This window comes from Sinocyclocheilus rhinocerous, unplaced genomic scaffold, assembly GCF_001515625.1.
Source record: "Sinocyclocheilus rhinocerous isolate Xijiao unplaced genomic scaffold, SAMN03320098_v1.1 scaffold688, whole genome shotgun sequence".
NCBI classification, from domain to species: Eukaryota; Metazoa; Chordata; class Actinopteri; order Cypriniformes; family Cyprinidae; genus Sinocyclocheilus; species Sinocyclocheilus rhinocerous.
The window spans coordinates 1,350,477-1,368,222 of NW_015651641.1; the positions used below are offsets into that span (position 1 = coordinate 1,350,477).

Genomic DNA, 17,746 nt, shown 5'->3' on the forward strand with positions numbered 1-17,746 from the left:
CTAAATATCAGTCAGATTGTGTGTACATGTTTGTTTGTGTTTATACACATGCCATTGCTGAATGCTTTAGGGCAGTGGTTCTCAAAAATGGATCGCAGCTCTGTTCTGATAGGGTTGCAGACAACAGGTTATGCATTAAATACATTTCAAGGGCATTATGAGGCCATTTTTCTAAGCATATAAACCCAGCATTCTGAACACTTATGTCAAATACCTAAATTGTAATGTTCATTTTATTTACCAAATATATAAACACTACTGTTCCAAAGTCTGGGGTCGGTAAGATATTAATGCTGGCCAAGGCTGCATTTGATCAAAAAAATACAATAAAAACAGTAATATTGTGAAATAATATTAGAATTTTAAATAATTGTTTTCTATTTGAATATATTTGAATATATAATGTAATTCATTCCTGTTATGCAAAGCTGAATTTTCAGCATCATTAATCTTCAGTGTCACATGATCCTGATGCTGCTCAATACATTTTTTTTATTATCAATGTTGAAAACAGTTGTGCTGCTTCATATTTTTGTGAAAACCATGATATGTGTTTCGAGTGGTTAGGCTGTTGGCAGTTGGTAATGTATTTTGGGTCGTCACTAAGAGGTTGCTTTGAGTTATGGGTGTTAGGGTATTTCAAGGGCATTGCTAGAAAGTTCTGAATGGTTGCCATTTATTGACAGGGTGTTCTGGTTCATTGCTAGGGAGTTATGGGTGGTTGTTAGTCTGTTGCTAGGTAGTAGAGTCTTTTGGGTCACTAAGGTGTTGCTAGGGCAAGGGTGTCCGAACCTGTTCCTGGAGGGCCACTGTCCTGTGGAGTTTAGCTCCAAAACACACCTGAACCAAGGCATACTAGAAACTTCCAGGCAGGTGTGTTGAGGCAAGTTGGAGCTAAACTGTGCAGGACACTGGCCCTCCAGGACCGAGTTTGGAGACCCCTGTGCTAGGGAGTTCTGAGTGGTTGTTAGTCTGTTGCTAGTAGTTAGTACAGTTGTGCTGCTTCATATTTTTGTGAAAACCATGATACATTCTTTCTGAATTCTTTGATGAATAGAAAGTTCATTTATTAAAATAGGTTTTTCAAGTCTTTACTGTCACTTTTAATCAATTTAACACATTCTTGCTGAATAAAAGTCAAGAAAAGTAAAAAACAAAACAAAAAAACAAATCTTAGTGGCCCTAAAATTATATTTCTAATATAAAAGTAGGCTATATCACGTTAATAATTTGGCATATTGCTAGGTATATGCAATTTGTGGTAATATCAAGGAATTTAACGTTTAATTGTAAGGACACCACAGCTTTAGGCCAACCAAATGCTAATCGATAACTCTGTGTTTATAAATGGTTTAAATTCCTCTTTAAATGTGCATCAAAGAGAACATATCAGAATTAGCAGGAGCATTTGCTGTCTGGTTTCAATTGTTTTGCTATTGCACAATCCCAGACTTATTCCAGAGGCCTACTGTCTACGTACACTCTGGATACGGCCTGTCTCATGGCAGTCAGAGCTCCAAAAAAGTGGATTGTTATGCAATCTGGTGTCAGCCTACACCATGATCCACAAATAAAGTATGCATGTAGCCCAGTTACTCGGTCCAGAGCAGGCTTTTTCCATCCACTGCATATTGAAATAATTAAGAGTGTTTGGAGGCTGACACTGATCTGTCAAATCAAAACTTGTGGGTTTTGGAGCAGTCTCAGGGACATTGCATATTTGGTAATCTCCGAAAAAGTAGGCCTTTTTGGGGGGGAAAAATGTACCCTTCCTTTTCGTTATGCAACCATTTCAGGGTCAGTAATGTGTTTGAAACAACCATATTTGCTCTTAAAACTTTTCTTAGCGTTTCTTAGTTTGAATATTCAGGTCCCATTACATTAACTGATCATATAGTTTGTTAAATGTAAAACTTGTGTATTAAAAGGAACAGTTCACCCAAAAATGAAAATTTGCTTAAAATGTACTCAGCCTCAGGCCACCCAAGATGTTGGTGAGTTTGTTTCTTCATCAGAACAGATTTGGATAAATGTAGCATTACATCACTTGCTCACCAGTGGATCCTCTGCAGTGAATGGGTGCCGTCAGAATGAGCGCCGTCAGAATGAGCGTCTAAACAGCTGATAAAAACATCACAATAATCCACAAGTAATCCACATGAACCCTGTCCATCAGTTGATGTCTAATGAAGTGAAAAGCTGCATTTTTGTAAGAAACAAATCCATCATTAAGATATTTTAACTTAAACTGTCACTTATGGCCAAAATATGAGTCCATAATTCATAATGACGCTTCCTCCACTGAAAATCCCCTGTTGTCCTCTCAGATAAAAATCCACCAACATATTTGTTTAGAAATGTTTTGGACCATTTTCGCTTATAAACAGTACATATTTCTTTCCTGATTCAGATGAGACAACTTTCTCACTGGAGGGAGCAATATTGTATTATAGACTGCATTTGAGCTGGAAGAGTTTAAAGTTAAAAATGTCTTAATGGTGAATTTGTTTTATTACAAACATGCAGCTTTTCACTTCACAAGATGTTACTTGATGGACTGGAGTGGTGTGTTTTATAGTGATGTGTTTATAAGGTGCTTGGACTCTCATTCTGACGGCACCCATTCACTGCAGAGGATCCACTGGTGAGCAAGTGATGTAATGCTACATTTCCCCAAATCTGTTCTGATGAAGAAACAAACTCATCTACATCTTGGATGGCCCGAAGGGTAAATTGTCAACAAATCAGTAAATTGTCAGCTAATTTTCAATTTTGGGTGAACTATTCCTTTAAGAACATGTTTCATTGAAGACATATTTACATTTGCCAAAATGATCCATAAGCCTTTCCTGATGTAGCGGTTGATCTCCACCCACCACAGCCAAATTAATGGCAGTAAACACATGGTCCAGAACATGCTGCTCTATATCACAGGATACAGGCCTGGCTTGTGTTCGTTTGGAACAATTACGGACATTCAGAATTAAGTGAATCAGTCAACAGTTTCTTCAAACTGCCCCAGTGCTGACCTAGCTATGTTCTCTTCCCCTTCATTTGGATCCCAGCCACTTCACTGGCACTCAGAAACAACAGGGTTTTAAAGCTTTGGCAAAAACAAACATGTTTTCCCTAAACGCTATTTATAAGAGTGTTAAGATGATTCAGTAGTGCAGCTGAAAAAACAGAGCTTTTATGTTTTATCATGTTAAAGAACAAGGCAGATGGAACCCCCTCATATTAAAAGACAGTGGGATACAGAGTTTAACCATACAGTAGGGAGACATTATTGGCAACAGTTGGATGTGAGTCAGAATTGGAGAATTTTGCCCCAGATAATTTTTTTTTGTGTGTGTGTGTGTTACCTAACATTTGCTATTCTTGGCATATCTATGACTGGGTTAATTTTGGGTTTATTGCCTCTGCAGGCACCATAGTGAACTGTAGCTGTCAGATAGACAGTCTGCAATCCCTGCTTGAGTTCCCTTACCAAAGCAAAACTGTGATGGTATCAGGTAATACCATGGTACTTTGATATACCAAGGTACTGAGTGATACAATATTTATATATTGTGGAATTACTCTGAAGTACTTGAACGAATACCATCCCAGCTTGTACAGCTACATCGTACAAACACTTTTTAAAAAACATTTTTGTCACAGAAATGTTGTGATAACATTTTGTGTTTAATACAGTAACTTCTTGTATGTTTTATATGATTAAAAAGAAAATGAAAATACAAAATTAACATTATGTCAATTACTTATTTTTGGGCAAGTACATTTACCTTTAATAAAGAAGTTATTTAATTACTCACGCTGGCCTGAGAATAAAATATATAATATATATAATCCTGTGAGGGAGAGATTCTAACCTGTAAACTTTGTTGTGATCTGTGTGTAAAGGTGTAATTTCAAGGGGATTAAGAAACTTCATACTTAATTATTATTTCTACAAAGACAAATGAAGCGATGTAATTAGTTTTAACACTCATTATGAAAAAACACAGTGTTAAGGTTTAAGGGATGTTTTCATAGTTTATGTAGTGTGATTGCGCCCCCTAGTGGTCCTTGTAAAAAATAAATGAACTGTTTTGATTTCTGCAAAGAGGATGACCAAGCACTTGGTCATCTTGTCTGCAGAAATCAAAACAGGCCATTTATTTTTACAAGGACCACTTTATCAATTCAACATCTTCACACCAGTAAACGCAGATGTTGAATATATTATATTTTGACTAATATTATATAGCCTATATAATTATTTATATAATAACATTCATAATTATTTTATATTTATTATGATTATAAATGCTGGTACTTTTAAATGTATGCTATATTTATAAAACATGAAAAATAACAAGTAAAACATCAAATAGACTACGTATAAAATATAATTAAAAAATATTAGTCTGCAGCTTTAAGATTTCACCACCTTTCATTACTGTTACTGTATGAAGTATAAGCATACTGAATAATATGAATGAAGAGGCTGGGCGATTTCTGAGACTGTGGTGTTTTCTCCGTAATATATGGCGTGAGCGCTATGAATATGCATGAAGGGGCGGGGAAACCTGTCTCACGCCCGTGACGTTGTTTAGATGATGGGTTTAGATGCAGGTACAGCGATTTAAAGTTAGCAATGATTTAAGGTCGCACAATGGTCGTACTTTGGGGAATATTAACTCAATAAGGCATTACATTTGAATTGATCTGAAATGCTATGAAACATGTGGATTCACATTTCCTTTGAACAAAAGTTTTTGTGGCGCGTGTTTGTGCTGCTCTCTTTGACTGGTGGAAAAGCATTCGGAGGTGAGTAGACCAACGAAATTAGTAATATAATATAATAAATATAATATAATATAATAATATAATTAATATCATATAATTTAATGATTTATTTTGAGACTAAAACTACATATAGGCCTAGTTTTGTTTTCATTAGTTCATATATCTCTAGTTTCGTCTCAGTAGAATTTCAGTTTGGCTTCAATTATTCTGTCCATAAAATATAAACAATCATTTATAAACAGCTCATTTGGATATAGTGACATGTATGGAGTAATTAATGCCTCGCTGTACAAAGTCACTTCTGCACATGCCTGATATGGGATTAGATATAATCCGATCAATCCAAATTCATTTTGTTTACTTGCAGCATGAATTGAAGCGACCTTCCCCAGTCCTAAAACAGATAAGAGACAGTAATCCGCAATGAAATGCATTTTTAAAAACATCTTAACATTTCTAGAAAGATTAGATAATGTTGCTTTAAGCGTTTAAAAATATGATCCCCAGTGTTCATGACTTAAATACTTTTATGAGTGTAATTCTTCTGTATTTAAGTTATAAATATTTTGTTTGGGTAAAAATTATTTCAAAGTTATGGAACTTTCACGCGATGTTTCTTTATCCCAGTGTCCATAATGCATAAAAAGTGCTTTAGGATGGATGTTATAGACTGTGGTGCATGACTGGTTTATACAGTAACTTGGACATACTTTTACAATCTGTCCCTCACAGGTTGAATAATCAAATTTGAGCAATTTAATTAGTAAATATTCCCCGCCCTACTAACTCAGTAGCCTATGGTTTGCATTTTGAAAAGCATGTTCATCCCCAGTCACTGTGCTTATCCATATTGACTCCTTTGACACAGTGCTCTAGAAATTAAGCTCTACTATTGTGCTCTAAAATGCATTAATTGAATTCTGATACAGCATTAGAGGGCTGCAGGCACAACAGCATTTAGTCTAAACTGCATTAGGCACAGAGCAGCTGTCACAGAGCTGTTCAGGCCAATACAACTCTTAATTTACTAGGGACAACAGCAGCATCTAACTTAACAGATACATACAGTATGTAAGAATAGTCCATGCACTTATGAGGAGAGACAAAAGCTTGTTTTAAGGGGATGAAATTAAGTAATTAAAATTTATGTTTTATTTCTCAAACACCAAGACATCTACTCTCTGGCATTTGTTTTAAGGAATGTGACCTTTGCCCTTACTGTTGTAAAGTGCAAAATGTGAAAAATGTGTAATGTTTATGTATATGCTGTATTAAGCATAGTATTATAAAACACATGCATCAATAGGGGTTTTATGAAAGAAAAAAAAAAACTAATCCTAGTACAAATGACCTTGCAGCTTCTTTCTATGGAGATGGGCTTGTGCATTTGAAAGCAGTTGAGTTGTCAAGTCAGACGTCTTTCCATGTGCGGTTTCGAACCTCCAGACCCAGTGGCCTGCTGTTCTTGGCAGCTGGGGAAACGGACTTCCTCTGGGTTGGGCTGCATTCTGGCAGAGTACAGGTGATTAATGAAATACATTACATTTAAATGATTTGACTAAAAAGAGGTCTTCATAAACAACACTATATGTAGGTATAGACTTTATTGTAATGTGTTATTTGATGTTTTGTAACTTTTAATTGCATATTATTCATTCGTTTCTCTTATGCATTTTCTAGAATAGAGTGTGTATTAATTTCAGTGATTAGTCAAAAACAGAAATAATATTTTGGCATAAGAATACAGTACAATCATTGTCTGAGATCATTGCAGTTTTGCAACTGCTGTAAGAGGCTGAGATTTGAAATGTTGCATATGTTGATCAGTTCAGATGAATTTGCTAAACTACAGTATGTTGGATTCTTAAAAATTAGTGTTCTTCTTACTGAGCCTAAACTTATACCCATCTATGGCGGTTACATTTATCTGATTTGTAATAAGGTACGCACTCAACGCAGATATTTTGTGCCCTCAGGCAAAAACAAAAGGCAAGAGATTTCATGTTGCTTACAGACAGAAAAGTTCTGTTCATAGTCTAAACCTCCACATGCATCACTGTACTGACAAGTCTTTTCATGCTGAGGAATACTGACGTGGTAACTCTGTTGCCTGCAGTTAATGTAGTATGAGTTTCTTAGCGATACCGGGAGTAATTAGCTTTTTAAAAGATTATTTCCTACATTACTGTAAAGATATTCTGTCCATCTCAGGTGCAGATTCAGCTTGGATCTGGGGAACGGACTGTTCGGTCTGAGAAGGGTATCCCCTTAAATGATCTGACCTGGCATACAGTAGAACTTCAACATGATCATGACAACATCACGCTGACTGTGGACAAAAACTCTATAACATCTGTTAAGATGACAGGACCTGACTTTGAACTGGATGTCCAGGATGGACTTTTTGTTGGTGGTGTTGGGGATCTGGAAAAATCCTACCTCTCAGCAAATGAAATTCCTTTTGGCTTTTGGGGATGTTTGGATGAGATTCTGTTCAATGAGCATAACCTCCTTTCCTCCCTTAGGCCTTACTCTGGATACAAAATGATTCATGAAGTGTCACTTGGTTGCAGCCCACAGTTTTCAGCCTCTGTCAACGATTCAATAAGTTTTTTCAGTTCCAAAGCATACATGTCCCTACCAACATGGGACGTACCCCAAGAAGGTGTATTTGAATGTGAACTGCATACAGTACATTCAGAGGGAATCCTTTTATGCAGCTCTGTGGGCCATGGTAACTATTTTGCCCTGGAGATCCAAAAGGGTCACCTTGTTGCTATCATTAAAATAGGTGTAACGAAGACAGCATTGCGTTCCTTGATGGTCGTCAATGATGGGGCATGGCACATTTTGCGGCTCTATTTGTCTCCTTTGAATCTTCACTTTACTTTGGGTTTGGAAATGCACAATTCTAGCTTTGGGATAAATGCCAGTGCGTTACAGTTTACTGGACCTCTGTTCCTAGGTGGGGTCGATGTCAGCACTTACACAGAAGTCCAAAAGTATGGATTGCTCTCTATGGTAGGGAAGCGCATAGGAGGAGGGTCATTTAAAGGCTGTCTTAGGAATATCAGGGTCAATTACCAAAGGATGGGCCTCCCAAAAGCATTGGTCACCAAGGATATTTCAGTTGGTTGTGAACCAGAGAAGCAGCTTGGACCCAGTACCACAAGTCCATTAGTTATTACCATAGATTCTGAAAATATCACAGATGTCCTATCTGGGATGGACAAGAGAAATTTCCTTTTACTCAAGGATTTGGAGGTTCTTGAAGGCGGACGGGCAGCACTTGAGTCTAAACACATTAAGATTAACCTAGAGTTCCGTAAGCTTGGGATCCGTCAGTCGCAGATTATGTTTCGCGTTGAAGAGCAGCCGGTCCATGGGCAACTCCGACTGGATATTGACCCTGATCTGGGTGAGAACACCTTCAGTATTCTGGATCTCTGGCATGGAAGGGTCATGTATGTCCATGGAGGATCTGAGGACCTACTTGACTTTTTCATGTTTTCCATCTTCACTAATGTCAATAAGGAAGTGCCTAGCTATCTCAAAGGGAACCGTCTGCACAGATTTAACATCAGTATCACACCTGTCAATGATGCTCCTGAACTTAGCCTTCCTGAGGGCAGTCTCTTCATTCTGCTGGAGCACTCAAGACGTCGTATGAGCACAGATGTCCTCAGGGTCATCGACCCTGACACTAATTCCACAAACCTGATGTTCTCAGTCGTTGGAAACCTGAATGCTGGTTCAGGCTTTCTAGAGATCGATGAACACCCGTGCAGAGCAGTTACCTCATTTTCCCGAAGTGATCTAGAGCAGGGTAAAGTGAGTTATGTCCACAAAGGTGTCAAGAACTCCAGAATGGCTATTAGGGTGAGTGATGGGGACAAGGTAAGCAACACAGTGGTACTCAGGATCATCGCTGTTCCCCTAGAACACAAGGTTGCCAACAACACCGGAGTAGAGGTAACCCAAGGTGAAGCAACGTTTATTAGTAACAAACATCTTGCTGTGCAAGTCAATGTTCCTAAACAAGCCGTGGACATTCGCTATGATATCACAGTGCCACCAGTCTATGGTGAGCTGCAAAGACTGCATTCAAGTGGGCAGTGGAAGCAAACAAGCACGTTTACGCAAAAACTTCTGGAAAAGGAGCGTCTTCGATATCTCAGCACCTTCCATGGGACGCAGCAAAGTAATATCACTGACAGTTTCAAATGCACAGTCACAGTCGGCTCAGTCATTACGGACGAGTTGTTGTTTTTGATTAGAGTACACTGGATTCGTTATAGAATCACCCGAATTAAGTTGGCGATAGATGGTGAACAGAAAGTCACATTGACAACTCAAACATTTCATGTTGTTACCAAGGGTGCAAGAATTTTGGAAAATGACCTTCACATTCGTTTATTGACATTACCAAGGAAAGGACATCTTCTTCTCGATAATAAGATTTTAAAAAAGAACTCTACTTTCAGTCAAGATGACATTACTAATCACAAGTTGCAATATCAGCTCTTAGAAAGGCCACACGATGATACAAGGGACATGTTTCACTTTCAAGTATTCTCGAAATTTGCCATGTCAGGGATTCATGAGTTCAGAATCACTATCAAAGCAGATATTCAGAACATCATTTTAAGAAATCATGGACTTTCTCTCTTGGAAGGGGAGAGCAAGGTCATTACTAAGGCAGTGCTTTTCTCAGAGACACCCAGCTCCAGAGCAGTACACTACACTGTCACCAGCAGCCCTAAACATGGGATATTGAAGAGAATAAACCTCTCTAATTCCTCTGCCAGCAATGACAGCATAATAGAGTTCACCAATCAGGACATTTCAGAGGAACGCATCTTGTATGTCCATGATGATAGTGAAACCAGCCATGATGCATTTACATTCGTGGCCTCTTTTGGATCTCTGAAAAATAAGACCCGAGGCACGGAGGGCACATTTATTATTTCCATCCAGTTGGTTAATGATCAGAAACCCATCCGTGTTGTGGATAAAGTTTTCCATGTGGTACGTGACAGCCAGCGGTTGCTTACACTGGAAGATTTGTGCTACCATGATGCTGACACAGACTTTAATGACAAAGATCTGCTTTATACCAGACGAAAGATCCCTATGGGTGAGCTGGTCCTGGTAAATGACACCACACACAAGCTTTATCAATTCCATCAGAAGGACTTAGAAGAGAAGAGAGTGCTGTTCATTCACAAAGGGGTGAGTTATGGACGCTTTGTCCTCTTCATATCTGATGGGAAGCACTATACATCAACACTACTTGAAGTGTCGGCCCAGGATCCATTTGTTAAGGTGGCAAACAACACGGGTCTATTGGTCCAGAAAGGCCAAATGGCCAATTTAGGAATTGCTAATTTCAGTATCTCCACTAATATGGATGTCAGGCATGATGAAGAAGTGGTCTTTGAGGTTTTCCTACCACCAAGCCATGGGACTCTTTACTGCAATAGTATAAAAGCAAATACTTTTACACAACTTGACTTGAAGATAGGTCATGTAATGTATCATCATGATGACAGTGAAATACTGAAGGACATTTTTAACTTCACCAGCAAAGTTAAAGGCCTCCGTCTGGATGCAAGTGTGCTAGTTAAGGTGTACCTTGAGAGTCATCAAAAGCCCCCAAGGGTTATCCACAATAACCCAATTGTGGTGGAAGAAGGAAAGCCTGTCAAAATCAACAAGGAAGTTCTCCAGGTTAGTTTTACTTCATTAAAATCATTTTTCAGATAACTTGGTTATGAAATGTGGACTATTATCTATTTGATGTGCTTATGTGGTATGTTCCAGGTTGTTCATGAGGATAACAAACCTTTTGAGATTGTGCATACTGTGAAGGTGGCACCCACTTATGGTTTTCTGCGGATATCTATGCTAGAAGAAGATCACTACCGTGGCAGTCAGGAGAATCCCATCCAAAGCTTTTCACAGGGTGATATCAATGAAGGGCATATTCAGTTTGTTCAAACAGAGCATGGATTTGTTAATGACTCTTTCTCACTTGACGTAACCAATGGCGTTCTAACAATCCGTGACCTTGTAGTCGTAGTGGATATTATCCCCTTGTACATCCCACTAGAGGTGTCCAATATGACCCTGATAGAGGGTTCTTCTAAAGCTCTCACTCAGGACATCATCAAAGTTGTCAACCAACACTTTCATGGACTCCAAATCTTCTATCTTGTAACCGAGGGGCCTCATCATGGACGGATTGAACACTCAAGGATCCCTGGTGTTCCAATTCCATCTTTCACAAGGGCTCAAGTGAGTTTCTGTTCTTCACTTGTTTAATTTGTTTCTCTTTACTCCAATATAACAAAGGTTAAAACAAGGCAATACATTTATCACAGTTTATATAAGTCAATTAAATACGTATATATATAATCGTTATGAAAGGATAATATTCACTAGTAATGTATTCACTAGTAGTTTTTAGAATAAAAAAGAATTGTATACTTTCTTTTGCCACAGGCTGAACAGGGATACATATTCTATGTCCATGACGGAAGTGAGACTGTGACTGATAATTTTACGGTGGTGGCCAATAATACAGATATCCGGAAGCAAAGCTTGCCCTTTGTGGTTTATGTCAATATAACACCCATAAATGATGAACCTCCAATTGTAACTGTCAACAGGATTCTCAAGGTGAGGTTTTTCCTTTAAGCTAATATGTATTTTACTCATATGTATAGTATTTGTGAAATTACATTTTAAGTTATATAAAACAAACAAAACAAAAACGGACATCAAAACAGTAAAACATGACTGCAACTTTGGTTTTTCAAATGACAGATTTTATCTTCTTCCCACAGACCCAACAAATTTGTGCACTAGCACTAAAATAGTGATGCAGTTAAGGAAATTTGGCACATATTCTTTTTCCATTTACATCATGGGGAAAAACAAAACAAAACACTGGTTAAACCAGCTTAAACTGTGTAGGCCTAGACTTTCAATGCCCCCTTTCATCAGCAGGAGGCTCAGTAAACACATTCTAAAATGGCTGCTGCTGAAAAAAAAAAAAAAAAAAAAAATTATAGTGAAAAATGTTTAACCTCACCTGACAAAACATGACCAAAACTGACAGCATCATGGTTCTTTCGTTAGGTGTGGGAAGGTTCTGTGACAGAGATAACCACCGAAGACCTCAGTTCTGAGGATCCAGATTCTCCTCCTGAGAGCCTAGAATTCATCATCACTCCACCAAGTAATGGGCATCTAGCCCTGAAGAGCGCCCCCTCCAGGCCTGTTCTGAACTTCACCCAAGAGCATATCCATCATTGCCAGCTGGTGTTTGTACATAGTGGTTAGTTTACGTTATAGAGTGCCCCCATAAGATTTGATAATCGATTGTCCTTGATCTCTCAGTAGGTTTGAGGTGTTTATGTTTTGACAGGTGCCCTGTCAGGAGGATTTCACTTTCAAGTCAATGATGGGGTGAACTTTGCTCCAAGGCAAATCTTCAGTGTTGCAGCCCAATCTCTGGTCATCAGCTTAGAGAAAAATCAAGAGCTCAGAGTTTTCCCAGGTTTGATTTTAATGTGCTTTATTGTAGAAACGTAATTAGCTGTAAAGTTGCTTTGCAACGATTTGTATCGTGAAAAGCGCTATACAAATAAACTTGAATTTAATTGAATTGCTTTGAAGAAAAAAATTCAGGACTTCTTTGTTGTCGCGCTCTTCAAATAAAACTCAAGAGCTATTTTATACTAGAACCAATGTAGTGCTGTTAATATGAAAAATTATACACTTTTTAGTAGAAATGGGTTAGTAAGGGTGCCTTTCAAATGAAGCGATAGGGTAGCAAAAGAACAAGATATTGTAGCAGACTGCAGCAACTGGACTGAATTGTAAGAAGTGAAGCTCAGACTAGCCTAATCATTGAAACAGTAATGTATTTCCTGTATCCTTCTACAGGTTCTTCAAAGTTAATTACCGAAGATGAGCTGCTGATAATCACAAATGACTTTGATGGTATTTATGGGAATCGCACCATCACGTACACTGTGACCTCACCTCCAAGATTTGGCAGCCTGATGTGGAAACAAAATGAAAATACCACAGAAGAAATCTCATCCTTCACCCAAAACATGGTATTTATGAAATCTGCTTCTGAGTTTAGTTGGCTGATGTTAAAATGTGTACTTCTTTTCAAAAGTATGTTCACATGGCAGTGTTTTTCAATTCCAGAGAGGAATTGGTGCAGGATAGGTGCATTGCTAAGACAAATTCAAACTACGTTTGAGCTAGCGAGTTCTGTTAACGTTTATCATTTTAAAAGCTTTACCACAGATGTCATCCAGCATAGATGTTTAGAAGATATATATTATTTCAAGGTTGCTTTTTCAAAACAATTCAATTTCATGTAACATTATTTGAGAATAAGATAAAGTTGCTCATACACAAATTGTATTGTGGTATATCTGTATGGCCAACAACTTAAGCAAGTCTGCACATACCTCCTGCATGTCATTGTCATGACATCATCACCAGCCCATATCTGTAGCCCAAATTAATTTATTTTTTGGCATCACAATTTTTGTTTGGGCAGTAAGAAATTCAGATGTAAACTTCACTCTCTTGCATGTTATCTGAGCCAACCATACAAAGGAAATGCTAGAACATAGTGCCTACACTTCCTCATCTCCTAGTGACTTGTTCTTTAAGCTGATTTATTTTTCAAATGTGATATTAAATAGCATTTATCCACCTTTTTCCTGAACGTGGAAGTTTCTAGTCAAATTAACGTATTTTCCGAGCTGATAATATAAAGGTAAACCTATGAAAATAGTTTTAAAAAGCACATGGTGCCATAGTTTCATCATTTTACAGTGTCACAATGCCCATCTTTTTGCAATAACTCAACTGTCATAGTTTAATAAGTGGGTAGATGACATGAAATGGTCTGAGGTTAGCTGCATTGAAAACACATGAGTGCACATATCCTACATACAGCTCCCGATCGGGGCGAAGTTCGGGGGATTTTGTCCACAAAATGATAAGAGCACACTTTATTTTTAACACATTATTTTATTATTTTACACACAGTATTTAAACTTAGGCACTGCTATTAGGCACTGCCATGCTCGTTTTCTTATGCCAGCGTTTATCATAGAATGCAAGGCATACACTGCCGGACATGGACAGATTTGCTTTTGCACAAAACAAGTACTTTACAGGAATTCCTTAAGCTTATTGCTGTTACTGTGGCAGCCAACAAAAGCACAGCTAAACCCTGCGCACATTTTTATATTTAGTTATATATATATATACTGTATATATGTCTAATTCAGTCTTTTTACCCCATTTTAACATGGATTTCTATGGAGACCGGAACACGACAGCATCCAAACGGAAGTTAGAATCCATCATGGCAGCGCTCATCGGTTACTCAGGAAAAAGGTGGATATGATTATTCTAACTTATAAATAAACTAAATGACTTCTGTTATTTTAGGTGAAAGAACGTGCTCTGCTGTATGCACAGACTAAACCTGTTGCATGGACCGCTACAGATTCCTTCACCTTCACTGCGTCATGCCCCCCAGCATCCCTCCAAACTTACACCTTTAATATCCACATCTCTTATGAAAATACGGGCCCGGAGCATAGGAGTGCACTCTTAACAAATACTGGTAATGATTTCTGACTTCTGGTGATTTTTATTTGAAAAACAAATGAAAAAACAAAACAATTATTATGATTACCTTTACACTAATAACACTAACATTCATATTTATTATTCAGGTGCTGTTGTCGCTGAGGGTAGTAGTGTTCTCATTGATAAACCAAAATTGGATGCCTTCAACCTTTTTGGAAAGTTAGATGAAGCAGAACGTAATTTCTATGAGGTCTGGTACGAAATCACCTCTCCACCCCACCACGGTACAATTGCTGTCGGTGAAAAGAACCTGACACACGAAAGACCAAAGTTCTCTCAATTCAACCTGCATAAGCATGGAATAATTTACGTACATGACGACTCAGAGACCACTCATGATAACTTCACCTTTGACGTGTGGCTAATCCCCAAAGGAAAGCTTGCTCAACGACCTCAGAATACAGATTTTATAGTATCTGAAATATTTAACATTACTGTGACCCCTATTAATGACCGGCCTCCTGTGCTCAAGACCGGATCCCCTAGACTCAAAGTGGTCAAGGGGGACACCGTGACGTTGGATTCTGAGAACCTTTATGTGGAGGACCAAGACACTCCACCTGAGGAGCTTTTTTATACTGTAATCAGCAAGCCCAAAAATGGCTTCCTTGCTTTGGAGGGTCAGCTCAATAAGTCTGTCAGCACCTTCACCCAGGCTGATGTAAATCATGGAAGGGTGCACTTTGTACAAAAAGGGGAACTTTCATCAGGGGTCATCTACTTCAGTATCACTGATGGATTCCATAGACCACTCTACAAGCTCTTCAGTGTAGAGGTAGAGAATATCACCATCAGTGTGGTCAACAACACGGGACTGACTCTGCTGCAAGGCCAGACCACAGTGACTCTGACATTTGAGAACCTGGCCGCAGTGACCAATGAGAGAGATGCATCCATTAAGTATTTAGTCACAAGCCCACCAAGTCATGGGAGCGTCATGGTTATGGAAGAACCAGTCACACACTTTGACCAAAAGGACCTGCACACTGGCAGAATATTTTATAACATGACTGACCTGTCATCCCCTCGAGACTGCTTTGAGTTCATGGTTTTCACATCTGAGAGTAACCTGACCAACCAGGTGGTCAACATCACAGTCAAGCCACTGATCCACCTTGGAGAGCATGTCAGGATCCCAGATGGCATCCCAGTGAAGCTAAGAAAGGACGTCCTGGATGCAACAGAATTGGCCTCCCTTAGTGCTAGCGATCCCATCTTTGAAATCCTTGAGCCGCCAAAACATGGCAAGCTAGTCAAAGTCACATTTGACCTTGGAGGAGCCTCTCACTCGGTGGAGTCATTCTCGTTCAGGGATGTGGAACAAGGCAGAGTGGCCATTGAGGAAAATATCAACTTCCACGCCATTTATGGCAACACAACAGCAGCCAGGTACAATGTGACAGTGGTCCATCCACTCAATGACTCATTTGTTTTCCTTTTGAAGGCAGCCAATGTCCAGCCTGCCAGGGGCGAATTTGTGTACCTAGTATTACCTTATGACCCCATTACAGGGAAGCATATACTTTCAGAGCCGACCAAGTTGCCGACTTTGAACAGAACAGCAAATGTTCACATAGATCCATCAACAAGACCACACAGGACTGCTTCAAAGCTGAAACCTCGAAACCGCGGGGGGAACCACACACGAAGCAGATCTACGGTTCCTCATGGGCCCCGTACCACCATGGGCAAGTTGGACCCCTCCACGAAAAATACTTTAGTTAGGATGGAGTCTTTACCGAGACCTGCATCTGATCCCTTGCTCATTATCCTGCCACTTCTGGCCTGCCTTCTCCTGATTGTTATTCTTGTGGTTCTCATACTCGTCTTCCGGCACCGCAGGGAAAAGCGGGCCCACCCGGCAATGATACAAGAACTGACGGGGAACCCTGGTGAAGATATTTTAGCCAGAGGCCCATATCTGGGTCAGCCTGAGAGAAGTCTTGCTGTTCCTTCGGTTATAGTAACCCCACTCACTCCGAGTTGCCCTGGTAGTCCTGTTTTACAGGAAGTACATGACGCAGCCTTGATGCCAGCAATTGAACAAGCTGTGTCTCCATTTCTCCTTTGCACATGGAGTCCACTTAACCCTGATTCTGCCCAGCAATGTTCACCAACAACACCATCCCTTAAACAAAACCAACACTGGGTTTGACTCAACTCTTTTTATCACATCCAGATGTTGCTTGAACCAAATTTGTGAACTATCACTGTGCATGATCATCATCTGAGCCAAATCTTAGCATTACTGGCGGAAGAAAGTAAGCTTCTAAGGTTCATACCATACACTGAGAAACTTAAATATCTAATCACACTATTGCTGGAATTTGGTTTTTAACCTTGTACATTGAAAGTCTCTTGGCTTAGTATCAAGGGAAAGATCGCCAAGTAACTATAATTTTAACATTCATTTTTTATGTTAGTCCTATTGTTTCAGTTTTGTCTTGCCACAGCTCAGATGTTTTTGTGGTTTTGATAGTTTGTTTTGTTTCTTACAAAACACAGATAGCCACAAAATCGTATTACAGGGTTACAATATTTTGCAGTTACATTTTCCATTATACATTTTCCATTATACATACTGGTTAAAAAATTTTATAGCCTGAATGCACTGTAAGTCGCTTTGGATAAAAGCATCTGCTAAATGCTTAAATTATTATTAAATTACATTGTCGGAAAAAAATGTGCAGAAATGGTACATTTAGCTTGTCACCGAGCAGTACCCTGAAAGGTACACTTTTGTACCTTCTCTAAAACTATTAGCACTAATATGCACCCTTTATGGGTAGATAAGGTACAAAAGTACACCTTTGAGGGAACTACCCCAGTGACAAACAATGGGTTTTTGCACATTTCTCTCATAATGGGCTACAAATAGAAACAATTTTTTAGAGAGCAAACACCATATTTTATATAACTGGTTAAAAAAATGTATAGCCTGAATGCACTGTAAGTCGCTTTGGATAAAAGCATCGGCTAAATGCTTAAATTATTATTAAATTACATTGTCGGAAAAAAATGTGCAGAAATGGTACATTTAGCTTGTCACTGAGCAGTACCCTGAAAGGTACACTTTTGTACCTTCTCTAAAACTATTAGCACTAATATGCACCCTTTATGGGTAGATAAGGTACAAAAGTACACCTTTGAGGGAACTACCCCAGTGACAAACAATGGGTTTTTGCACATTTCTCTCATAATGGGCTACAAATAGAAACAATTTTTTAGAGAGCAAACACCATATTTTATATATATATAT

General features: G+C 38.8%; 1 protein-coding gene and 1 long non-coding RNA gene across 2 annotated transcripts in view; both read left to right on the forward strand.

The window, feature by feature from the left end:
• Positions 1–737, forward strand: part of LOC107713301 (uncharacterized) — a 3,300-nt gene extending 2,563 nt beyond the window's left edge. Inside the window, exon 3 of the long non-coding RNA XR_001636877.1 lies at positions 708–737. This is a non-coding gene — a long non-coding RNA (uncharacterized LOC107713301). The remainder of the gene's footprint in view (positions 1–707) is intronic.
• A 3,844-nt stretch (positions 738–4,581) lies between these two features.
• On the forward strand, positions 4,582–17,398 carry LOC107713333 (chondroitin sulfate proteoglycan 4-like). Its single transcript, XM_016518809.1, has 11 exons — positions 4,582–4,649; positions 4,692–4,812; positions 6,150–6,313; positions 7,003–10,521; positions 10,615–11,088; positions 11,296–11,472; positions 11,935–12,133; positions 12,224–12,355; positions 12,745–12,920; positions 14,284–14,461; positions 14,574–17,398. Exons 2-11 carry the CDS (start codon positions 4,728–4,730, stop codon positions 16,640–16,642), a joined length of 7,173 nt encoding a protein of 2,390 aa, XP_016374295.1. The 5' UTR covers positions 4,582–4,649; positions 4,692–4,727; the 3' UTR covers positions 16,643–17,398.
• Positions 17,399–17,746: the final 348 nt, after the last annotated feature.

Bases quoted from the DNA above. Each gene is read 5' to 3' on its own strand.
- LOC107713333 (XM_016518809.1), top strand. From the start codon at position 4,728: ATGTGGATTCACATTTCCTTTGAACAAAAGTTTTTGTGGCGCGTGTTT. The intron at 6,314-7,002 runs GTGATTAATGAA...TGTCCATCTCAG, and splicing joins TGCATTCTGGCAGAGTACAG to GTGCAGATTCAGCTTGGATC. The intron at 11,473-11,934 runs GTGAGGTTTTTC...TTCTTTCGTTAG, and splicing joins CTGTCAACAGGATTCTCAAG to GTGTGGGAAGGTTCTGTGAC.